Source organism: Engystomops pustulosus, chromosome 7 (assembly GCF_040894005.1).
Source record: "Engystomops pustulosus chromosome 7, aEngPut4.maternal, whole genome shotgun sequence".
Lineage (NCBI taxonomy): Eukaryota > Metazoa > Chordata > Amphibia > Anura > Leptodactylidae > Engystomops > Engystomops pustulosus.
Window position 1 is genome coordinate 49,517,417 of NC_092417.1, and position 23,298 is coordinate 49,540,714.

The 23,298-nt window shown below is 42.8% G+C and overlaps 1 protein-coding gene across 1 annotated transcript in view; it reads left to right on the forward strand.

Moving 5' to 3' along the window:
* Positions 1–10,975: 10,975 nt before the first annotated feature.
* RHOJ (ras homolog family member J) overlaps positions 10,976–23,298 on the forward strand; it is a 66,656-nt gene continuing 54,333 nt past the window's right edge. The window contains exon 1 of the mRNA XM_072115838.1: positions 10,976–11,554. Coding sequence (XP_071971939.1) covers positions 11,377–11,554 — 178 coding nt within the window. The 5' untranslated portion in view covers positions 10,976–11,376. The remainder of the gene's footprint in view (positions 11,555–23,298) is intronic.

The window sequence follows — 23,298 nt, forward strand, 5'->3', positions numbered from 1 at the left end:
CTGAGTGCCACCTCTGGCACCCGTGCCATAGGTTCGCCACCACTGGTATAGAGGATACATGGGCACCTCTCGTAACACAACTATATATGCACATACTGTGTCAGGTTCGCTAGGGAGAATGCTGGGACTTCTGGTGGTGCCAGCAGCGTTCTCCGAACCCCGGCGCGTGTCCGTGCAAACTCCACCTCTCGTCCTGAGCAGCGGCTGCTAAGATCTCGCGCTGTCTAGGAGTGGCTGGGACTTTTTACCTCTGCTTGGTGCCTGTTGTTGCACCGTTAGGGGTTAATTCCCAGATGCTGTCCAGCTCCTATCCATCTGGAGGTGGAGTTCTGGCTGCATAAATTGCAGCTTCACTTGTAACCTGAGCCAGTGTTTGAAATCTCTTCTCCACTTGCTTGCTGCACTAGGTTGTATTGCTCTGTATCTGTATTGTTGTTACCTCGGCTAGTTTTTTGTGACATTGACTCTTTGCCTACTGATTTTGCTATTGACGTACCCTCCCGTTGTGACTCCGGCTAGTTTACGATTCTTTTGTGTTTTATGTTTGTCAGTCTGTTTGTAATTCCCTTCCCACACTTATCCAGTGTATTCCGAGTCTTCAAGTAGTCGCCCCACGGTTTAGCGTGGGGGGGCTATAGGAAGGGACAGAGGCTGGGGCAAGCTCAGGGCACACACTCCCCTGTCTTTTGTGTACCCAATCCTAACAGAAACACTGGCCACTCACAGGTCTGCATCCTGTATCCGACCTGCTACATTCTCTCCTCCCATGGAGCCTTTGTCAGCTGTGGTCGCTCAGGTCCAGACCCTAACTCAGCTTGTTCAGGATCTAGCTTCCCGTCTCCAAATTCAGGAATCTATGCAGGTTCCACGGCAGACATCACCGCAGGACCCACTGCCACCCACGCCTGAACCTAAGGTTCCTCTTCCTGACGTGTTTTTTGGTGACCGTAAAAAAATTTTTTCATTTCGGGAGGGCTGTAAACTTTACTTTTCTTTACGCCCTCGTTCATCGGGCACAGAGATTCAAAGGGTGGGCGTGGTCATTTCCCTGTTGCGTGGGGATCCGCAAAATTGGGCTTTTTCACTCCCACTTGACTTTCCATCCCGTTTTTCTCTTGACGCTTTTTTTTCTGCTTTAGGCCAGATTTATGACGAACCTGACCGCCGAGCACTTGCAGTTTCCCACCTTAGATCTCTGTGTCAGGGAAAACGGACAGCAGAAGATTATTGTGCCCAGTTCAGACAGTATGTGACTGACTCGCAATGGAATGACTGCGCCCTAAAAGACCAATTTATGTCCGGACTGTCAGACCGAGTACAGGACTTAGTCTTAGCTTATGCCGAGCCTCAGACATTAGATGATGCTATGACTCTGGTCATCCGGGTTGATCGTCGCCTAAGATCCAGGCAATCACCTCGGGTGTTCTCTGACTGTCAGCCAGCGGCCAATCTGTCTCCGGGTAGTCCAGAATTGGAACCCATGGAGCTGGATAGCATCTCTCCTGCACAGCGGAAGCAACATCGAATGAGACGTCATCTTTGTTTCTACTGTGGAAGTCCTGATCATCAGGTCAACACTTGTTCCAAGAGGCAGCAGCAGGAAAACTTCCGCTCCTAAGCAGTAGTCGGGGGGACTGCTTAGGAGCTCAGGTACTCCCAATTGTGTCTAGAATGTATTTACCTTGTACGGTTAAGTTTCAGTCTGTTTCCTGCACTGGTCGCGCCTTTTTAGATTCAGGTGCTGCGTCTAATTTAATTGATTATAATTTTGTCTCTCAGTTTCGCATGTCATTGATTCCATTGTCCACTCCTATCCAGATGTCGGGTGCGGATTTGACCCCTCTACAGGCAGGGTTGATTAAATTCCGAACCCCGCAGATAAAGCTTATGGTAGGAGCTATGCATGAAGAATGGTGTTCTTTCCTAGTTATGGAAAACTTGTCTGAAAATGTAATTCTTGGTCTACCCTGGCTCCGGATCCATAATCCGGTAATTAATTGGGAAACTCTGGAGCTGGTTCATTGGGGTCCTCACTGTAAGGATCACCTGTCCAGAGTTTCATTATGTACAGTAGTGGCGGAAGATCAGAGTCTTCCAGGTTTTCTCTCTGATTACTCAGATGTGTTTTCAAAACCCTTATCCCAAGTACTTCCTCCTCACAGAGAGTTTGATTGTAAAATTGACCTCCTTCTGATGCTAGATTGCCTAAGGGTCGTATATATAACCTGTCAGTGCCTGAACGGGAGGCACTGAAGAGTTATATTGATGAGAGTTTGGCAATCGGACATATCCGTCCCTCTGAGTCGCCCACTGGGGCCGGGTTCTTTTTTGTTGAGAAAAAAGATGGTGGTTTACGGCCGTGTATTGATTATCGAGAGTTAAACAAGATAACGGTAAAAAACTCAGGTCCTCTCCCCTTGATCCCGGATCTCTTAAATCAGGTTTCTGGGGCCCAAGTTTTCTCTAAATTAGATCTCAGAGGGGCTTATAACCTGATTCGGATCCGGGGAGGGGATGAGTGGAAAACCGCATTTAATACACCTTTGGGACACTTTGAATATCTGGTTATGCCCTTTGGGTTGAGTAATGCCCCAGCGGTTTTTCAAGGGTTTATGAACTCCATTTTTCATGATTACATCGGTGTGTTTATGGTGGTTTATCTAGACGATATTTTGATTTTCTCTCCTGATTTGGTTTCTCACCACCAACACCTCCGCCAAGTACTTACCAGGTTGCGCAAAAACCACCTCTTCGCTAAACTGGAAAAGTGTGTTTTCTGCGTCCAGAAGGTTTCCTTCTTAGGTTATGTAGTGACTCCCTCTGATGTACAGATGGATCCGAGTAAGGTTCAGGCGCTCACGGACTGGGTTCGGCCTACCAATCTTAAGGCTCTACAACGTTTTTTAGGTTTCACTAACTATTATCGGAACTTTATAAAGAACTTTTCCGTGATCGCCAAACCCCTCACGGATCTAACCCGTAAGGGTGCTGATCCGAACAATTGGTCCCCTGCCGCTTACTCCGCATTTGAAACTTTAAAAGCGGCATTCTCGTCAGCCCCAGTCTTGGTTCAACCTGATCTCTCTCTACCGTTTGTTGTGGAGGTGGATGCCTCCGAGGTAGGAGTTGGTGCAGTGTTGTCTCAGGGGTCCTCCACTCTCACCAGACTTAGGCCCTGTGCATATTTTTCTAGAAAGTTTTCCTCTTGTGAGAGGAATTATGATATTGGTAATCGAGAGCTCCTTGCCATTAAGTGGGCATTTGAAGTCTGGCGACACTTTTTGGAGGGAGCTCTTCATCCGATCACTGTGCTCACGGATCATAAGAACTTAGTATATTTGGATACTGCTAAACGCTTGAACTCACGTCAGGCTAGGTGGGCCTTGTTTTTCTCTCGCTTCAATTTTGTGGTTACCTACCGACCTGGGTCAAAAAATGTGAAGGCTGATGCCTTGTCCCGTAGCTTCGGGACTCCTGAACTTCCAGAGGCTACTGACAGTAATATTTTGTCTCCAGGGGTTGTGCTGGCAACTGTCTCCTCCCACCTCTCCTCTCAAATTTTAGCAGGACAAAGATCTGCACCTAAAGACCTTCCGGAAGGCAAATTATTTGTTCCTCTTTCTTGTCGTTTGAGAGTGTTGGAGGAGACGCATTGCTCGGTGTTGGCAGGTCATCCGGGAATGCGGAGTACCTTGGATCTCTTGAAGAGAAGTTACTGGTGGCCTCACATGACTAAGGATGTGCACGCATTTGTCCAAGCCTGTCAGGTCTGTGCGCGAGGAAAGACTCCCAGGAGACGCCCTGAGGGGCCTCTTCTTCCACTTCCAGTTCCCACCAGGCCATGGTCTAAAGTGTCTATGGACTTTGTCACTGATCTGCCAGCGTCTCAAGGCTGTACAGTGGTTTGGGTAGTAGTGGACCGTTTCTCTAAAATGGGACACTTTGTTACATTAAAAAAGTTACCTTCAGCTGAAGAATTAGCTGAATTGTTTATACAGAATATTGTACGCCTCCATGGTATACCAGATGATATTGTGTCAGATAGGGGCGTACAATTTGTTTCCAAATTTTGGTGAGCATTTTGTTCTAGACTGGAAGTTAATCTGTCGTTCTCGTCGGCGTTTCACCCTGAGTCTAATGGTCAGTCCGAGAGAATGAATCAGGAGATGATTCAATATCTGCGACTCTTTGTCTCGGACAGTCAGGACCAGTGGGTGAAATTCCTTCCGTTGGCAGAATTTGCTATTAATAATCACTGTAGTTCGTCCACACAGGTATCTCCGTTTTTCTGCAATTATGGTTTTCATCCTCGTTTCTCTTTTTCATCTGTGCCTGTCTCTAATATTCCTCGAGCAGAAGCTATTACATCCAAGTTGCGCTCACTCTGGTCACAAGTTCAGGGGAATATTCAGAGGGCACAAAGTTCTATGGTCCAACAAACTGAAAGAAGACGCACCAACTCCGATACGTTTGGGGTGGGGGATAAAGTGTGGTTATCCACGAAAAACCTTAAATTGAAGGTCCCCTCTTTGAAGTTTGCGCCCAGGTTTGTGGGTCCGTTTGTTGTTACGCATATTGTTAACCCGGTTTCCTTCAAGATTACACTTCCAGCAGGGTGGCGGGTCCATAACACCTTCCATAAGAGTCTTCTGAAGCGCTATGTTGAGCCTGTTTTGCCTCTTTCTGACCCTCCTTCTCCATCTATTGTGGAGGGGAATCTGGAATTTGAGGTAGAAAAAATTGTGAATTCCAGATGGGTAGGTAACTCCCTGCAGTACCTGGTCCATTGGAAAGGTTTTGGTCCTGAGGATAGGTCTTGGGTTCCGGCTAGAGATGTTCATGCTCCACGGTTACTCAGGTTGTTTCATCAGACCTACCCTCAGAAGCCATCTTTAAGATCTAGGGGTCCGAAGGCCCCCCGTCAAGGGGGGGGGGGTACTGTCAGGTTCGCTAGGGAGAATGCTGGGACTTCTGGTGGTGCCAGCAGCGTTCTCCGAACCCCGGCGCGTGTCCGTGCAAACTCCACCTCTCGTCCTGAGCAGCGGCTGCTAAGATCTCGCGCAGTCTAGGAGTGGCTGGGACTTTTTACCTCTGCTTGGTGCCTGTTGTTGCACCGTTAGGGGTTAATTCCCAGATGCTGTCCAGCTCCTATCAGGTTCTGGAGGTGGAGTTCTGGCTGCATAAATTGCAGCTTCACTTGTAACCTGAGCCAGTGTTTGAAATCTCTTCTCCACTTGCTTGCTGCACTAGGTTGTATTGCTCTGTATCTGTATTGTTGTTACCTCGGCTAGTTTTTTGTGACATTGACTCTTTGCCCACTGATTTTGCTATTGACGTACCCTCCCGTTGTGACTCCGGCTAGTTTACGATTCTTTTGTGTTTTATGTTTGTCAGTCTGTTTGTAATTCCCTTCCCACACTTATCTAGTGTATTCCGAGTCTTCAAGTAGTCGCCCCACGGTTTAGCGTGGGGGGGCTATAGGAAGGGACAGAGGCTGGGGCAAGCTCAGGGCACACACTCCCCTGTCTTTTGTGTACCCAATCCTAACATACTGTCTACTAATTTAATAAGGCTTACAACACAATAGGCATGTAAATGAGACCTCAAAGAAGCATGTATAATGTGTGTCATACATGCCCATTTCACTACAGTGCAAATACACCCAACATTTTATAATGAGTACATCATCCATGTGATATTGTTTATCAATTATATTTATGTCAATCTAGCGGTTAATAGAGATGAGAAAATCTATTAGTAGTTTTGTAGATTTGCTAATATTTGCAGTGAATGAAATATAAATCTTATCTGATTCGACCCAAATGAATCTTTGAAAATAGCAGTGAGCTACTGCTGTCATTCATATCAGAGCTAAAGGAGGTAGAGGCAGTCCCCGGGTTACGTACAAGTTGAATTTGTCTATAAGTCGGAACTGTATATTTTATAATTGTAACCCCAAACAGAATTTTTTTGGTCTCTGTGACAATAAAATTTAAAAATGTTGGATTGTCATAAGAACCAGGATTAACAATAAAACTTCATTACAGACACCTGTGATAACTGTTATAGCTGTGTATTGTGGCCTAAGGATAAAGTACAGTAAATTACCAAAATCCAGAGGGCCGTTTGTAACGAGGGGTCGTCTGTAAGTCGGGTGTTCTTGAATAGGGGAATGCCTGTAATAATAATAATAATTCCTTTATTTATATAGCGCACACAGATAATGCAGCTCTGCACAGAGATTACCAAATCAGTCCCTGTGCCTAATGGGGCTCACAATCTAATCAACCTATCAGTATGTTTTGGAGTGCAAGGCTGAGTGAAAATGGTGGATCATCTTTGGGTGCCCTAAGCTGAGAGTTTTGCCTACCCAGAGACTGATAGAAAGGTACTTGGTATAGTCAAGATTGACTTGTTGTTTAGTTAGAGCTTGGAAGATAAGGTTTTGTGTTGTGTTTTATGTTGAAGAAAGACTGTATTTTTGCTTTTTTTTAAAATAAAGCACAGGCCAGTTCTGTTTTTGAATTGTTTTTATGTCTGTGTCTCTGTCTTGATCTGTTTATGCCCATTTAACAGCCTCTACTAAAGCCAGTCCTGCATAACACACCCACTGGGGAAAATTTATCAGAAGTGTCTTAGGCCAAACTGTTCTAGTTGCCCAAGGAAACCAATAAAGGCTCACCTTTGATCTTAAAAACAGCAGTGGGAAAATGAAAGCTGAGCTCTGATTGGTTGCCATGCCTAACTAGAACACTTCTGCTCTCAGACACTTTTAACAAATCTCCATTGCTGATATTTTTGTGCCTGATTTCTCTGTTATCTGTCACTTGTGAATATTTTTACAGTTTTCACCTTTAGGCTACATTCACAATAACGGGTGCCCGCTGTACTTTAGCATTGCCGGCACACATCGTTGCTCACCCCTGCCCCATTCCGTAGAGGAACATTGCCCACAGCACCATATACTGCTCTTGTTTTGCAATTATTTTATACATTTTAAAATTTTTCTCATCTGGACATTCACATTCAATTTATTTCATCGGACGTATACATACATTTCTTCAACTGGATGTTATGAAAAATATATCCTTGTGTGAAGATTATTTCCTATAAATGTAGTCTATAGTCCCTTAGAAAAGAGATTGCTGTTCTTGGATACAACCACCGTTGCTGGAGGGATTACACAAAGAAACAATTGTTTTTGCATATGAAATGGACGGGAGTTACTGCATGTCTCACAGCCTGTGGTAATGAGAACTGAATCCAGGTGGTCGGGATCCTCAATAGCACACCCTTGGAAACTGCTGGAAGAGTGAAGGGTTGGTTGTATCCAAGGAGAGCTATCTTGTTTCTAAGGGACAACATGGTTACATGTATGGGAAATTATTTGCAGGTACAATGTTTTTAATAACATTCAATTGAAGAAATGTAAATGCCTAGATGAGAATACAGGTGGTCCCCTACTTAAGAACACCTGACTTACAGACAACCCCTAGTTGCAAATGGACCTCTGGTAATTTACTCTACTTTAGCCCCACATTATTAAAGGTGTCTGTAATTAAGCTTCATTGTTAATCCTGGTTCTTATGACAATCCGACATTTTTAAAATCCAATTGTCACAGAGACCAAAAAAAATTGTCTGGAACTACAATTATAAAATATACAGTTCCGACTTACATACAAATTCAACTTAAGAACAAACCTCCAGAGCCTATCTCGTACGTAACCCGGGGACTGCCTGCATTATCATTATTATTATTATTGCAAACACTATTGGTTAGGGACTTCTGGTTGACAATCCCTGCACTGACTAAGTGCACAGGAAAGAGGACCAAACACAAAAGGATAGACAACAGAAAAAAGATAGACAAGCGAAATAAGACAGAATCGGGTGAAATCCAAGATAGAGGCAAAGCACAGAATCAACTAACAAGGAGAATGGTTAAGTGATAAAGCAGAGGTCAAAGTATAGCAAAGAAATAGCAAGCATAAATTGGGTAAAGGAATAAGGTAAGGACTAGTAAAACCAGCATGGCGCAATGGAACTGGGTTGTGAATGATGGACGCTACCCCCAGCAGCTGACTGGACGGGCTGTCCATCACTCAAGTTAACTGTTTGCTAAACAGAGCTGAACTGCAGAGGAAACGGGTGTGATTCAATCAATCCCAATACAGCAGCAACCTTAGCCATAGTTCACACACACCAAACACAGAGGAAAATCAACACCTTCTAAGTCGCATTCAGCTGACAGAAGATGATGATAGTACGGATGTTACAGTCATGCTATACAAAGCTTCTATATTTGCTTCCAGTGGACAGATTTCTATCCAGAGGAAGTAAACATAGTAGCTTTCTATAGCATGAAGGTCAAGAAATCTAGAAAACAGTGTGGAATTGATACAGTAAGTATAATGGAAAATAATATTTATTTGTTGAAACAGGGACACCCTTTTAATATACTTATTTCTGGTCTGGTCATTTATGGTTCTTTTCTCATGGTGCTTGTCCTCTCCATACACAATGGGTATTAAACGTGCACTGATCGCTGTAGATAAACCGTAGTTGGCATCAAACCCGTCAGGGGCACCTAACAGTTCTTTATAAGGCCCTGCCATCTTGGATGGCCAATAGGCCCCCCCCCCCCTCCTCCCGCGTTGCGCCATTTGGTCATCATGACAGTTAGGAGACTTTTTAAAGCTCCCATTGTTGTCATTCGGCAGGATATTCACAATATACAGCAATACAATAATACAAGGTATTAAGACATAACTAAACTATGGAGGACTTCATGGTCCAAGCCTGGTCTTGTGACCCCTGGAACTTCCAGTCAGACGCATGTCCCAAAAACGGAAGTACTGGAGAGACACAGGAATCGGGAGGCACAGTGGGATTCTTTTTGTTTCTTACTCCAACCCTTGTTTTAAGATTCTGGTATGCAATTTTATTAATTTTATTTTCCAAAATGTATTTCATGGAAAATCATGATGTGGTGCTGCATAGCTAGAATAGTGTCTGCATCATGTTTCCGCTGTTTTGCCTATTGAAGTAAACCACAGCGTGCCTTGATATATAGCCATGTTGTAAGATTAGGATTTGTGCAATGCCACACACACAACATGGGTATGTTCATACAGGCAAGAAAACCTGAAGTATTGTCTGATTGCAGCAAATGGCTGAAATTACCTAAAGCCCTTTCAGCAGTTTTCTGTCAGACTTTGCACGTTGTTTGGAGTGCAAATGGCTTGCACAGGTATTTAAGAAGTGTCAGTGCCAAATTTGTGTCACACGCAACTCATTTGTGTCGCGGCTGCACTATACCTGACGTATAAATTTCTGCTCTGAAGGGGCGTTCCAGTGCACAGTCTGAATGTCTGACACATTTATAATGCAGAGTCTGACAGAATTGTGTCGCACGGCCCATGTTATAAGTGCAGTGCAGGGGCGCCAGATTCATCAAAAACGTTAGCCAGAAATCCTGAATCTTGTGCCCCCTGCACTATACACAGGCAAACTGTCTTTGTGGGCCACTGAATACAAGTGGAATCTATAAGGGTTAAATTACACCAATTCAATGTAGAAAATATATGACCCTTTCAGCTATTCCTCTTCTATTTTCTATCTTTCTCTTCCATCTTTCTAAATACTTGGTAAAATGTTTAGTTATGGGGCTAGGAAATCGAACTTAACCATCAGTCCTCATTAACATGAAGGTTGTATAAAATGCACATGTGAAGGCTATATAAAATTCATTGCAAGTCATATTCCTGGTAAAGTTTGCAGCTGGAGCCTAGAAGTCTATGGGAATGGGAAAAATATGCCACACTGGTGTCAACCACATGCAGTCTCTAGTTGTTTCTCACTTTCTAGGTAAAACAATCATGTGACCCTTTAAGGGGTTTGGGGAAAACTAGTGAAACTTTTTTTTTGCTTATATGCAAAGTGGGACATATGGACAGGGCTGGCGCCAGCACTGGGCATACCTGTGCCGGGGCTCGGGCCCACATAAGGCTGTATATAATGAATCCATAGGGTGTGAAGGGGGCTGTTTGGTATGATATACTAGGGAATATTTTAGGGAACAGAAGACTGTTTTTGTTTCTGAATCTTTATGGCTGCCACGTCAGTTCACTGCAAAGGGGCCCACAGAGGCTCTGTCGACCAGGGGCCTATTGAAACCTGGAGCCGACCCTGCATTTAGATGACCACAGAACGTCTTTGCAAACATAATGCTCAGCAACGAATTACACTCTAATGACACGCGGACCTTAAAAACAGACTACGGATCTATTGTTGACATCCCAGGAACAGCATATGCTCATAAAAAGGTAGCCTTAAGCCTAGCTTCATCAGATACGGGTGGTTTTAGGGTATGCTAGGTTAAAATAATCTGTCAGGCTTTTTGACACAAATTGATTGACTTGAGCAGCGTCTGTCTGGTTTCCACCTAGAATATAGGGCGAGTCGCTTCTTTTTTCGGCAAGCTGACCATGCTGTTTGCAAAAAAAAATAATCTGTAATAGGCATCAAAAAATACCTTAACCCAGAGCTTAGTGTTGTAGTTCTTCAACCATTTGAGAGCTACTATCTTAGGTGAGTGCATCCAAACAAGAAGTACTTTATTAGTACTAGATGACTGGGAGCAAAGCGGTTAATAGGAGCCGGTTCTGCTTTTCTGCAGCTTGGTTGGTGTAATAGTTAGATTACAGCACTGCAGTGACATCATCGCTGTCTCTCCAGCCAGGAGAAGAAGGAGGAAGTTTAACTCCAGAGCCTGCAGTGGGACCTCTAGTGTTTTTGTAACTCACAGCGCTGGCAAAGTTCCTGTACAGTTCAAACACACACAGAGCTCCCATTGTTCCTCACTGTTCTCCAGCCCATTGATCCTAATATGGAATTCAGCAGGAAACTCATGATTTCCTGACACAGAGCAAGCCCAAAAAGAAAGATTATGAAAAAAAAAATCTCCATCCTCCTACCCTCCCTTCCATATTAGATACTGGAAAGAGTGGAGGCTGGGAGAGGATTAGCAGCGAGCTCTGATTTCTGTGGTCAGCCTACTGGAGGGACAAGTGACGTCCACACGTCTAATTCCCCCTCCTGTGATGCACAAACACTGAGCTGTGTCAGGATGAGGGAAAGTCTGGGAAGTCTGTGAATTGTAGCAATGAGGGGCTCAAACACTTGCATGCAAAATACCAACCCTACAGGCACACAAAGTAGCAAAGTATGATTATTGGAGGACATTGCCGCAGAATGTGGGGTGTATTATGATCTCCAGCCTCCTGGGGGGACAGTAGGAAGAGGAATTTGGATCCCAGAATTTTTTTTTTCTTTTTTTTTCACGTGCTCTGAAAAGAGTTTGCAGCAGCCAGACATGGATACGAGAGAGGAAAATGACAGCAGTGGGTCTGGGAGCACTAACAGCATGAAGAGGATGCTGAAGTGTGTGGTGGTTGGAGATGGTGCGGTTGGGAAAACTTGTCTGGTGATGAGTTATGCCAATGATGCCTTCCCTGAGCAGTATGTGCCTACGGTGTTTGACCACTATGCAGGTAAGGGAGCGCATTATTTCTTCATTAAGAATTTTTTACTGTCTTTGTAGAAACTATGTTATTCTTATTCCGTGCACGAGGACTGTGTAAAGTGTTGGCATGTCAATTCTAATACATATGTTTTAGAATGTAGTGGATTATATTAATTTAACCCAACTCAGTGATTTATGGAAGACATTTGCTAAAATATGCCACCATATATCAGATTGTTGGTGACTGATGTGACCACTACCAATTGACCATGCCACTTGTTATCTTGTCACCGCTATTCAACTTCCCTAAAGATGTAAGGCCGGCACTATTCAACTTCCCTTATATGATGAATAGGAGTGAAAAAAGTTGATGGAAGTTGATGCTGTCCTTCCATAGCTGCCATTAATTTTTTATAGGATCGGGCAATGGGTAACAGAGGTCACTTGCCAATTCAACATTGATGGAGTAACCTCAAACAAATCCTGTAACCCATTGTACAACTGTTGACAAAACATGATTTCCTAATATTTCCTATTTTCGATCTCCCGTACACATGCATGCTTGTCTCAGTCAAGTGTGCATGTGTTCTCATTTGAGAAGAGGAATATAGCACTCCCAGCCTCTTCTTGTAGGGACTTATCTCCCTTAAGGCTACAAAAGTCACTGGTTTGGAAACTCCAAAATAACTCAGTACTCAATAAATCATCTCTTCACAGGAGCTAATGGAGTATGAAATCTCCAGGTTACCTGGTTAAAGTGCTGTTCTCTCTTATTTATTCTGATATAGGGGTCATACTACAATTTAATAGATCACTGAAAATTGTGAAGACCCCAGGCCCTGAATGAATGGTACTATGTATAGATCTGGTTAAATGAAATAGTCTGTGTTATAACTCACAGCTGCATTCACAATTATGCTTGCTTCAGCTGAGATGACCCAGAATCCTTTGTTGTTTTATTGTCTACATAGGGAATAAGTGAATAATTTACTTTCTGGAAAGTGTTGCATTCACACAAACACTCACTATACAGTAATTGATGTATATTAAAAATAAAAAATATCATATTTTTTGGACTATAAGACCCTTCTTACTATAGGACGCACCCAAGATTTTGCTTCCAAAAAAGGAAAAATATATTTTACACCAATTAAAATATCCCTGTTAGTTGCACTAAAGCACATCACACATAGATCTGCTCCATCCATACGTTTACACACACAGCACTGCTTCATCCATATAGTTACACACACACACAGCTCAGCTTCATCCATACAGTTGCACATAGAGCTCTGCTTTATCCATACAGTTACACACATCACTCTGCATCATACATACAGTTACACACACAGTTCTGCTACATCCATGCAGTTACACACACAGCTCTGAATCATCCATACAGTTATACACACAGCTCTGCATCATCCATACATTTACACACACAGCTCTGCATCATCCATACAGTTACACACATAGCTCTGCATCATCCATACAGTTACACACCCAGCTCTGCATCATCCATATAGTTACACACATAGCTCTGCTACATCCATACAGTTACACACAGAGCCCTGCTACATTCATACAGTTACACTCACAGCTGTGCATCATCCATACATTTACACACACAGCTCTGCGACATCCATACAGTTACACACACAGCTATGCTTCACCCATACAGTTACACCCACAGCTCAGCTATGCATACAGAACCCACACACACACTTCACCCCTTCCCCTATTTCCCTCCCCATTCTCGGCAGTATGTGGTGATGTAAGAAGCATGTGATCAGTCACATGATTCTGACATCACTGCAGGTCCTATAGGACACATGGGAGAGAGCAGTGCGGAGGCTCTCCTCTTGAGGAGATCGGGTGCAGCTCTATATCAGGGCATCACCCGATCTCCATTACAGCGGTCAGGAGGGTCTGGCAGTGCTGGATCCTCCTGACCTTCGGTCTATAAGATGCAGGCACTTTTTAACAAAATGTTTTCTTGCTAAAAAGTGCACCTTATGGTACAAATAATACGGTATATCGGCCTCCTTATTACCACAGATTAGTTGATAGGAGCTGCCTGGTATTTGACTGTTTCCAATGGTATTAGGATCATGAATACAGAACCAGATTAAAATAAATATTGTTAAATAAATAATATCATTAAAATGTAACTTTTTTAAAAGTTAAAGGAAACCTACCATGAGGAATCTTCAATCAGAAGTAGATCTGATGGTAGATTCCTCCTGCCTGCCTCTGCCCTAATCTGTAATATAATAATCCTGGAACCTAATCTAACTTAGCATTCAGTGCCCGGCCAAGCTAGTACACGCCCCAGGAGCCTCTGTAGTTAATTTACATATTACTAAAAAAAAAATTCAAGTTAGGTTAGGTTCCAGGATTATTAAATTACAGATTAGGGCAGAGGCAGGCAGGAGGAATCTACCATCAAATCTACTTCTGATAGTAAATACCTCATGGTAGGTTTCTTTTAACTTTATGTATGCACTATAAAATGATGTTCAAAGTTGAAATACCAATGAACATGGATTGTGAAGTTCTTGGTTATTGCTTGGTCCTTAGATTGTGTCTCTAGACCGAAGTGTCACACATCAGCCTTTTCTTTCTTTCTTGTGATCCTTTTTAAACAGAACTTTTCAGGTGGTTTGGAATAAATAACATGATGGTATGCCAAGATGCATGTGCTATAGGTCTTACCCCACATGTGGCCTGGTTTGAGAGATGTTTGTGGGGAAAGGTTTTGGGGAGCTGACCCAGTGACCTGAATCTGCTCAGGTTCCCGATGCAAGTGATTATAACTAGCCAGTGTGCCACACTTAACTGGGAATGCTCCAGAAATGGATGGTAGGTCAAGTGGACTCACCTTACCATTAGAACTCACCAGGTATTGGAACTCTGATCCCTTCACCCTCTTTTCACTCCTGTGTGAAATATTGGCTGAACAAGACCATAGTAGCCATTTTATCAACAGTCTTAGCATGGGTATCAACCATTAACGTAACCTAATTAATTTTATATTGGCAACTGCCTTGTGGTGACCAGTTCATTATCCTCCTAACTAGGGCACATGCATAGAGGCTGACTACCCCTAACAAACCCATGATCCATACATCCAGGGCTAGCTCCCGATTTAACATTTACTTACCTTTCCTTGCCCTCGGTGCCCCAAAGCAGTGCCTGCAGCCACCTTTATTTCTTCAACATGTGCCCACTGTACACGTGATGTGATGTAATGGGAAGGGCTGATTCAGGGGAGCGAGGAGTTTTGCATTGTGCCTCTATGCTACACTCTTCATGAGGGGCAGATAACAAGAGGAGCCGGATAGTGATCATCATTTGTACCAGTTTTTTTCAGCACCCAAGTAGGACACTCTAGCCAGTTACTGACGCCGGACCTGCATTCATCTACAGGCTCCCAAAACAAATAACTCCTTGCTCTGCAAAAGCTCATCTGTTCTTGAAACACAGAGACACCACATTTTTGCTCTCTGTAACAAACACCCTTCAGGAGCAGGTGGGCAGGAATGTTGCTCTGATCCTCACGTGCTCACTTAACCTCTTCTGGTAACCATTGTCACTAGTAAGTTAGCACCTCTCCTGCTTTTAATGTCTATAGGGTGTTCCAGCATCATGGGTGGTGCACTGTGAGGACAAATGTACACTGTAAGTCTTGTACAAGACAAAGTGTGCTCTGGGTCTTTGTAACAATGACCTCTATGGCTCAACGTGAACTCTGCAACCTTCTTTCATATATCTCTTGACCGATGTTAAAAAGAAATAATGTCCCATTCAGCCACAGTCCTCATCCTTCCTTCCTATCTTGTTTCCCTTCATATATCATTTATGTTTTCCATCATATAGGGGGAAGTAAAATATGCAACTGTAGGAGATTGATGCCCATCTCCAAGCATTAGCTCCACCTTAAACATAACATCATGCAGGGACTTAGTATTCAGATTCCTGCTATACATTTTCCCTACACATGTACCCTAGCATCAAGAATGTGTACTCAGGGTCAGCTCCAACTTTCAGTAGGCCCCTGGGTGACAGAGCCTCAGTTGGCCCCTTTGCAGTGAACTCACATGGCGGCATAAAAAATTCAGAAACAAAAACAGTCTCCTGTCTCCCTAAAATATTCCCTAGTTTATCAACCCAAACAGCCCCTCATGGTTATTTTATATAAGCCCCTCTTACCCCCATGGATTTCCATGTGGGCCCCCCTGAAGCTCTGGGCCCTGGCACTTGCCCAGGTATGCCTAGTGCTTGTGCCGGTCCTGTGTATTCTTTAGGTGTCCATTTTGATTTTGGTCCCTACCCTTTGAATTGGCCGAAACTGAATTCCTAAACATAATAATAATAATTCCTTTATTTATATAATGCACACAGATTGCACAGTGCTGCACAGAGCTTGCCAAGTCGTTCCCTGTCCCAAATGGGCCTACAATCTAATCAACCTACCAGTATGTTTTGGAGTGTGGGAGGAAACCGGAGGATCCGTAGGAAACCCATGCAAACATGCAAAGAATATAAAAAATTTGCAGATATTAACCTTGGGACTTGAACCCAGGTCCCCAGCGCTGCAAAGCTGTAACGCTAACCACTAAGCCATCGTGCTGCCCTAAACATTAGGAAACACTGTTCTTAATAAAATGGGGTCTTATCATTCAGAATTTGGTATATACAATGAAACCTTTCCAGAATACATCTTTTACAGACCAGACTTTCTGTGAGAGATTTTAAAAGGGAGCCACTTATAACAAATTTTAAGAGAGTAAGTATGAGACCCTAATAGGGTCACACATATTATACTTACCCTGATAAAGTTTTCAATTCACATCCTGGAGCCATGGGTCACTTCCTGTAATGGAGGAGGCCGGGCAGTAATTACTGTCTACATGTCCCCTCCTTCATAACCTCTCCCATATCAGTGGTTGGAGGGCCGTGCATCACAGGAAGTCCCGAGCTCTGGTGCCTGGGGGCATGTGGCCCGTAGCTCCAGGTGGTGATCGGAAATTTTAACAGGGTAAGGATAATATGTGTTACCCTATTAGGTCTTATACTTATCCTGTTAAAGTGACCAAACGCTTTAGGTTCTTTCATATAATCAAGGTGATTAACTATTCAAACTGGTTCTGAATTGTAGTGAAAATCTCCAAATGGGGTTGTTTTGTGCTTGATCTTTGCGGCCTATTATTGTGCCCAAAATGTAAACTTGCGGAAGAGGACCCAATATACAATATATAGTAAATAGTTGACCAGAAAAAAACGTTCATCACTTGTATAATAATTGCCTATGTTAAGTTACAGTAATAATCAGCTATTTAGTACAAACTGTCCTGATAGTAAGTGAATTTTCTGAAGACAAAAAGAGGAATATTTCCACTTTTCAATAGAGTTGTCCTTTGACTACATAGACATGCCTTTATCACAATCTATGCCCTCTGTGGCTCCAAGATTCTGGTCATGAGAAAGATGAATAATGCGTTATTATGAAAAAGCATATTGTTTGACCAGCCACCATTCAAAACTTTAGTTGACACATATAACCGGGGTCAGAAAGCGTAATAGTCAGCGTGGGTGAGAGCACCGTCATGGTGGTAATCACCGTATAATTATTCTTCATAAATTCATGTTACAAATTACAAGTTAGGATTTTTTTCTAAAAGTTCAACTTCTTCCTCCTACTTTGAACCTACACAGTTGTAAAATGTTCTACAGTGCAGAATGTGTAATTGTATACTTATTATCATACATAGAGGAGCCTTCTTCACAAGGGACCTTTATGGGTAAATCCCTACAGCCTGCGATTTCCAAGTAAAAGTCTTTGACAAAATCCCTACAAACTCTGCAACTAAGTCAATATGTAACAGACATGAAATTAGTTATGAATTTTGATGTAATATTGAATAGAACCCCAGACCCAATCTATAATATAAAAAACAGATATGTTACAGATCTTAGAATCCATACCGCTTGCATATTTCTGCAGTGAAAAAAATCTGATTTGATCAGTGTTGTATTGCACTGGGGATTTTGCATGTGGAATTAAATGGATCCCAATTAAGTTTTGTAACTGTGGATGAAGAGCCACAGTTCCATATAATATAATCAATATTTAATATAATAAGAAAATATCAGGAACCCTTGCTTACCCCACTCCAGCTCATGGTTCTCACATCACTCTGGTACTTCCGATTATACGTGGCGTAACTAGAAGAGGCAAACTTCAGAATGGGGCCCCATTCTCCCTTAAGAAATATACATATTTGTACATTCATACATGTGGGTTATAAACATTTATATAAACACATTTATATATTTATAGCATATACACTCCATATCCACAGATACAGCATAAATATACATATAGTATATACACAACACATATACATACATACAGCATATATACAATACATGCACTACCTAATATACCTGGGACTGGCGCCTGCACTGGACATACCTGGGGAAGTCCCGGGAGCCCAGAGATGCTTGGGGGACAACATGAGGCTGTACATCATGAATCCATAGTGGGTCAGGGGGTGTTTATATAAAATACCATAAGGGGGCTGTTTGGGATGATAAACTAAGAAATATGAGACTGTTTTTGCTTCTGAATTTTTAATGCCGCCAAGTGAGTTCACTGTAAAGGGGCCCACTGTGGCTCTCGCCAGGGGCCTACTGAATCCTGGAGCAAGATCTTGTGTACACCCATTCAGCATATACACACACATACAGTATAAACACACATAAAGCATATGCACACCCAATACCAGAGGCCCCTAACACTGTGGACCCCACTTTACTACCACTCTAAGGTACAGCCTTATCCAATGAGTAGCTGAGTGACCTCCTTTGACACGGACGTTGACTTTAGTTGTCCCCTGCTTCAAGGAGGCTTCATATTGGATGATAGCAAGTCCCATGACCACCCAAGGACATCTAATGTAGGCCTAACACCGGTTACCTGAGTGTTATGAGAACATGGTACAATAAGAACAGGGTAAGTATATGTTCTTTTTTTTTCCTCCCACAGCCACCTGGGAGTTTTCTTCTTTTAAGGAAAACATTTTAAAGGTTTTCAACTGCTTATGACTTTGTTCACTCTTTTCAAAGGATGCAAACAGATGAGGATCAGCAACTAGTAATTTCTGCTAAATCCCTTTAAAGGAAGAGTGCTGAGTGCAATCACTGATGACACAAAACACAAAAAGAGCATAGTTCTTGTATACGGAGACTGGTAAATCATAAAAGACTAACATAACATCTAGCTGAAGGATATTGAGTTTCCTCAAGCGTAGGCCATTCCTCTGCATGCCTTCACATTTTACATACCCCGTATATACTCGAGTATAAGCCGACCCGAGTATAAGCCGAGGCCCCTAATTTTACCACAAAAAATTGGGAAAACCTATTGACTCGAGTATAAGCCGAGGGTGGGAAATGCATTGGTCACAGCCTCTCCAGTATGTAGCCAGCCTCTGCCCCAGTGTATATAGCTTGCCAGCCCCTGCCCCAGTGTATATAGCCTGCCAGCCCCTGCCCCAGTGTATATAGCCTGCCAGCCCCTGCCCCAGTGTATATCGCCTGCCAGCCCCTGCCCCAGTGTATATAGCCTGCCAGCCTCTGCCCCAGTGTATATAGCTTGCCAGCCCCTGCCCCAGTGTATATAGCCTGCCAGCCCCTGCCCCAGTGTATATAGCCTGCCAGCCCCTGCCCCAGTGTATATAGCCTGCCAGCCCCTGCCCCAGTGTATATAGCTTGCCAGCCCCTGCCCCAGTGTATATAGCTTGCCAGCCCCTGCCCCAGTGTATATAGCTTGCCAGCCCCTGCCCCAGTGTATATAGCCTGCCAGCCCCTGCCCCAGTGTATATAGCCCCCCCCCCCCTTCCCCGTTCTGCAGCACAACAATACCGGATGGATCGCACAGAAGATCTATGGGTGCCTCCAGAAAGGCGAGTTTTGATTTATTTATTTTTTTGACTCGAGTATAAGCCGAGTTTGGGTTTTTCAGCACATTTTTTGTGCTGAAAAACTAGGCTTATACTCGAGTATATAAGGTAGTTGCTTCTGAAAGTGGGGATCTTTTTCATAGATACTTCTAGTCTGACAGTGAAGAAATTGTGCCATGTTTCATCATATTGCTTTATCTCCCAGAAATCCTCGGTTCTACTAGGGTAGATGCCTACTTCCTAGATCACCTACTAATCTATGATATGTGAATGTAGTGTCTATGTGCTCTCAAAAGGGTTTAGACAGCAATGGCCAATCCCTAATTGCTAAAAGTGCCCTTTGATGTTAAAGTGATCATAAAGTGTCCTCTTGTATTGGCAATTAATTACCTTGAATAAGCAACAAGATACCACCTCTTTAACGCTCTTGACTTATTGTTTTATTAATGGCAACCCAGTGGCTCTACTGCTAAGCACTAAACCCCTGCATTGGCCTTCAATGTTTAATCCTAGTTAATCCCTTTAAAGAGAACTTGTTCTCATATAAAGCAAGGGTAACTAGGAAGATTAATACTTTGTTTCATGGCATAGGAGTTATGTGAAAATAATAGATTTAGAATACACTCTACTACAGTCTGTATATATCAGAGTATTGTTGTAATATTATTTCAATGGAACAAGCTCTTTCTGCAGAAAGTCAACATCTTGGAATTTAAAGTGGTATTCCCATTTCAGCAGATTAATGTTACTGTTTGTATTATAAAAAGTTATACAAATTGCTAATATACTTTCTGTATCCATTCCTCATGGTTTTCTAGATCTCTGCTTGCTGTCCTTCTATAGAAAGCTTCTATGTTTACTTCCAGGGAACAGAAATCTGACCATGGTCACACAGGTGCACGGCTCGTTAGTATCACAGAGAGTAATCGTAGCCGTGTGATCTAGCGAGCCGTGGACCTGTGTGACCATGGTCAGATTTCTGTCCACTGGAAGTAAACATAAAAGCTTTCTACAGATATATTGGAAATTTGTATAACTTTTTATACCACAAACAATACCATTCATTTGCTGAAATGGGAATAGCCCTTTAAGATGTTTGTGACGAGCGAGGCACAACCTTTAATAGTCCGTGAGGGGCATTATCACACTCCTCAACTTCAAGGGGCCGCTCTAGTAACCAAAATTATCTACCACAATAAAGCAAGAAATGCTACCCCAGAAAATATAAATATGACAGGACAACATTCAATACCACTCAAGAAAACATATACAGCAGCCAGACAAGAACTAATGCAGACCACGTACCAAACAGTAAAAGAGAAGCTATCACCTCCGTTGCCCATACAAAACCACAAATAGCACTTGGTCCTGCCATTTCCAAGTCCGCAAAAAGTTTTTTTTTATAGTTTCTCAATCTTGTAGCATGGCTACTACCATTCAACATATTTGAACTGTAACAACCTTTATAAGTGGATTAGTTTCACATTACAGAAAGTGGAGATATTTAGTGGCCAGACATCAAATTTTTGTGGTTGTTAAACTGAGTAAGGAGGCAGAACAAGCTGCTCTATTAGCACCCATTAACCATTATTTCCATGAAAATGTATACATTTTGTAGATTATTCCCTGGAATAAAGCCTAGTGTTGTCCCCTTATTAGTTAAGCTATGAGGATTGTGTTTCCTTCTCTACTTGTGAAATTGGATTTTTAAGTTGACTAGAATAAACTTTATAATTATGTTATAATATGAGTTTCAAGGCAGACAACTGGATTTGGTGACTGGTCTTTTAAAATAAAACCTAGGACACTGATTTACTTTATTTTTAGAGGTTAGCCAATTTTTTATCTTAACCCTTTGGAAACACTATAAAAATTATATCAGCACTAGAGATGAGCGAACATGCTCGTCCGAGCTTGATGCTCGGTCGAGCATTAGCGTACTCGAAACTGCTCGTTGCTCGGACGAATACTTCGCCCGCTCGAGAAAATGGCAGCTCCCGCCGTTTTGCTTTTTGGCGGCCAGAAACAGAGCCAATCACAAGCCAGGAGACTCTGCACTCCACCCAGCATGACGTGGTACCCTTACACGTCGATAGCAGTGGTTGGCTGGCCAGATCAGGTGACCCTGGGATAGACTAGCCGCTGCCCGCGCTGCTCGGATCATTCTGTGTCTGGATGCCGCTAGGGAGAGAGCTGCTGCTGGTCAGGGAAAGCGTTAGGGTGTTCTATTAGCTTACTGTTAGGCAGGAGTGATTCTCCAAGAACCCAACAGCCCTTCTTAGGGCTACAATAACGTTCTACTTTTTTTTTTTTTTATTTGCATCTAGTACCATTTTGTGAGGAATTTGCAGGGGGACTTGCTACCGTTGTGTTTAGCTCTTAGTGGCACACATATCCACCTCAAACACCAAAGTGGGAAAATTTAGTAGGGGTTGGATTTCAATTAGGCACAGTCTGCCATTTGTCCTTTTTTATTTTACGTTTATTTTGTTTAATAACTCAGTGTCATCTCATCTGGCATATTAGTGTGCTTTCATACTTGGCTAGAAAATAGCCATAGGAGAATCCAAACGGCTTACTTGCGCCTACAGTAGCGTTATATATTTGATTTCTGGTTGATCTGCTGGTGGCTGTACTTGCTGCAGTGCATCTACTAGCCAATTGTGAGCAATTTGTAGTGAGACTTGCGACCGCTGTGTTTTGCGCTTAGTGACGCACATATCCATTGCAAAGACCGAAGTGGGAAAATTTAGTAGGGGTTGGATTTCAATTAGGCACAGTCTGCCATTTGTCCTTTTTTATTTTACGTTTATTTTGTTTAATAACTCAGTGTCATCTCATCTGGCATATTAGTGTGCTTTCATACTTGGCTAGAAAATAGCCATAGGAGAATCCAAAAGGCTTACTTGCGCCTACAGTAGCGTTATATATTTGATTTCTGGTTGATCTGCTGGTGGCTGTACTTGCTGCAGTGCATCTACTAGCCAATTGTGAGCAATTTGTAGTGAGACTTGCGACCGCTGTGTTTTGCGCTTAGTGACGCACATATCCATTGCAAAGACCGAAGTGGGAAAATTTAGTAGGGGTTGGATTTCAATTAGGCACAGTCTGCCATTTGTCCTTTTTTATTTTACGTTTATTTTGTTTAATAACTCAGTGTCATCTCATCTGGCATATTAGTGTGCTTTCATACTTGGCTAGAAAATAGCCATAGGAGAATCCAAACGGCTTACTTGCGCCTACAGTAGCGTTATATATTTGATTTCTGGTTGATCTGCTGGTGGCTGTACTTGCTGCAGTGCATCTACTAGCCAATTGTGAGCAATTTGTAGTGAGACTTGCGACCGCTGTGTTTTGCGCTTAGTGACGCACATATCCATTGCAAAGACCGAAGTGGGAAAATTTTGTAGGGGTTGGATTTCAATTCGGCACAGTCTGCCATTTTTCCTTTTTTATTTTACGTTTATTTTGTTTAATAACTCAGTGTCATCTCATCTGGCATAGTAGTGTGCTTTCATACTTGGCTAGAAAATAGCCATAGCAATAGGATAGCATTGTTTGTTTTTAAAAACTCAAAAACACAAAAAAAAACAAAAAACACAAAAAAAAACAAAAAACACAAAAAAAAGTTAAAAAAAAATTAAAGTTATAACTCTCATTTTAAAAATGTTTAACCCGAGGGCTAGGGGTAGAGGACGAGGGCGGGGACGTGGGCGTCCAACTACTGCAGGGGTCAGAGGCCGTGGTCCTGGGCGGGGTGAGACACCACCTGCTTATGAGGGAGCAGGGGAACGCCGCAGAGCTA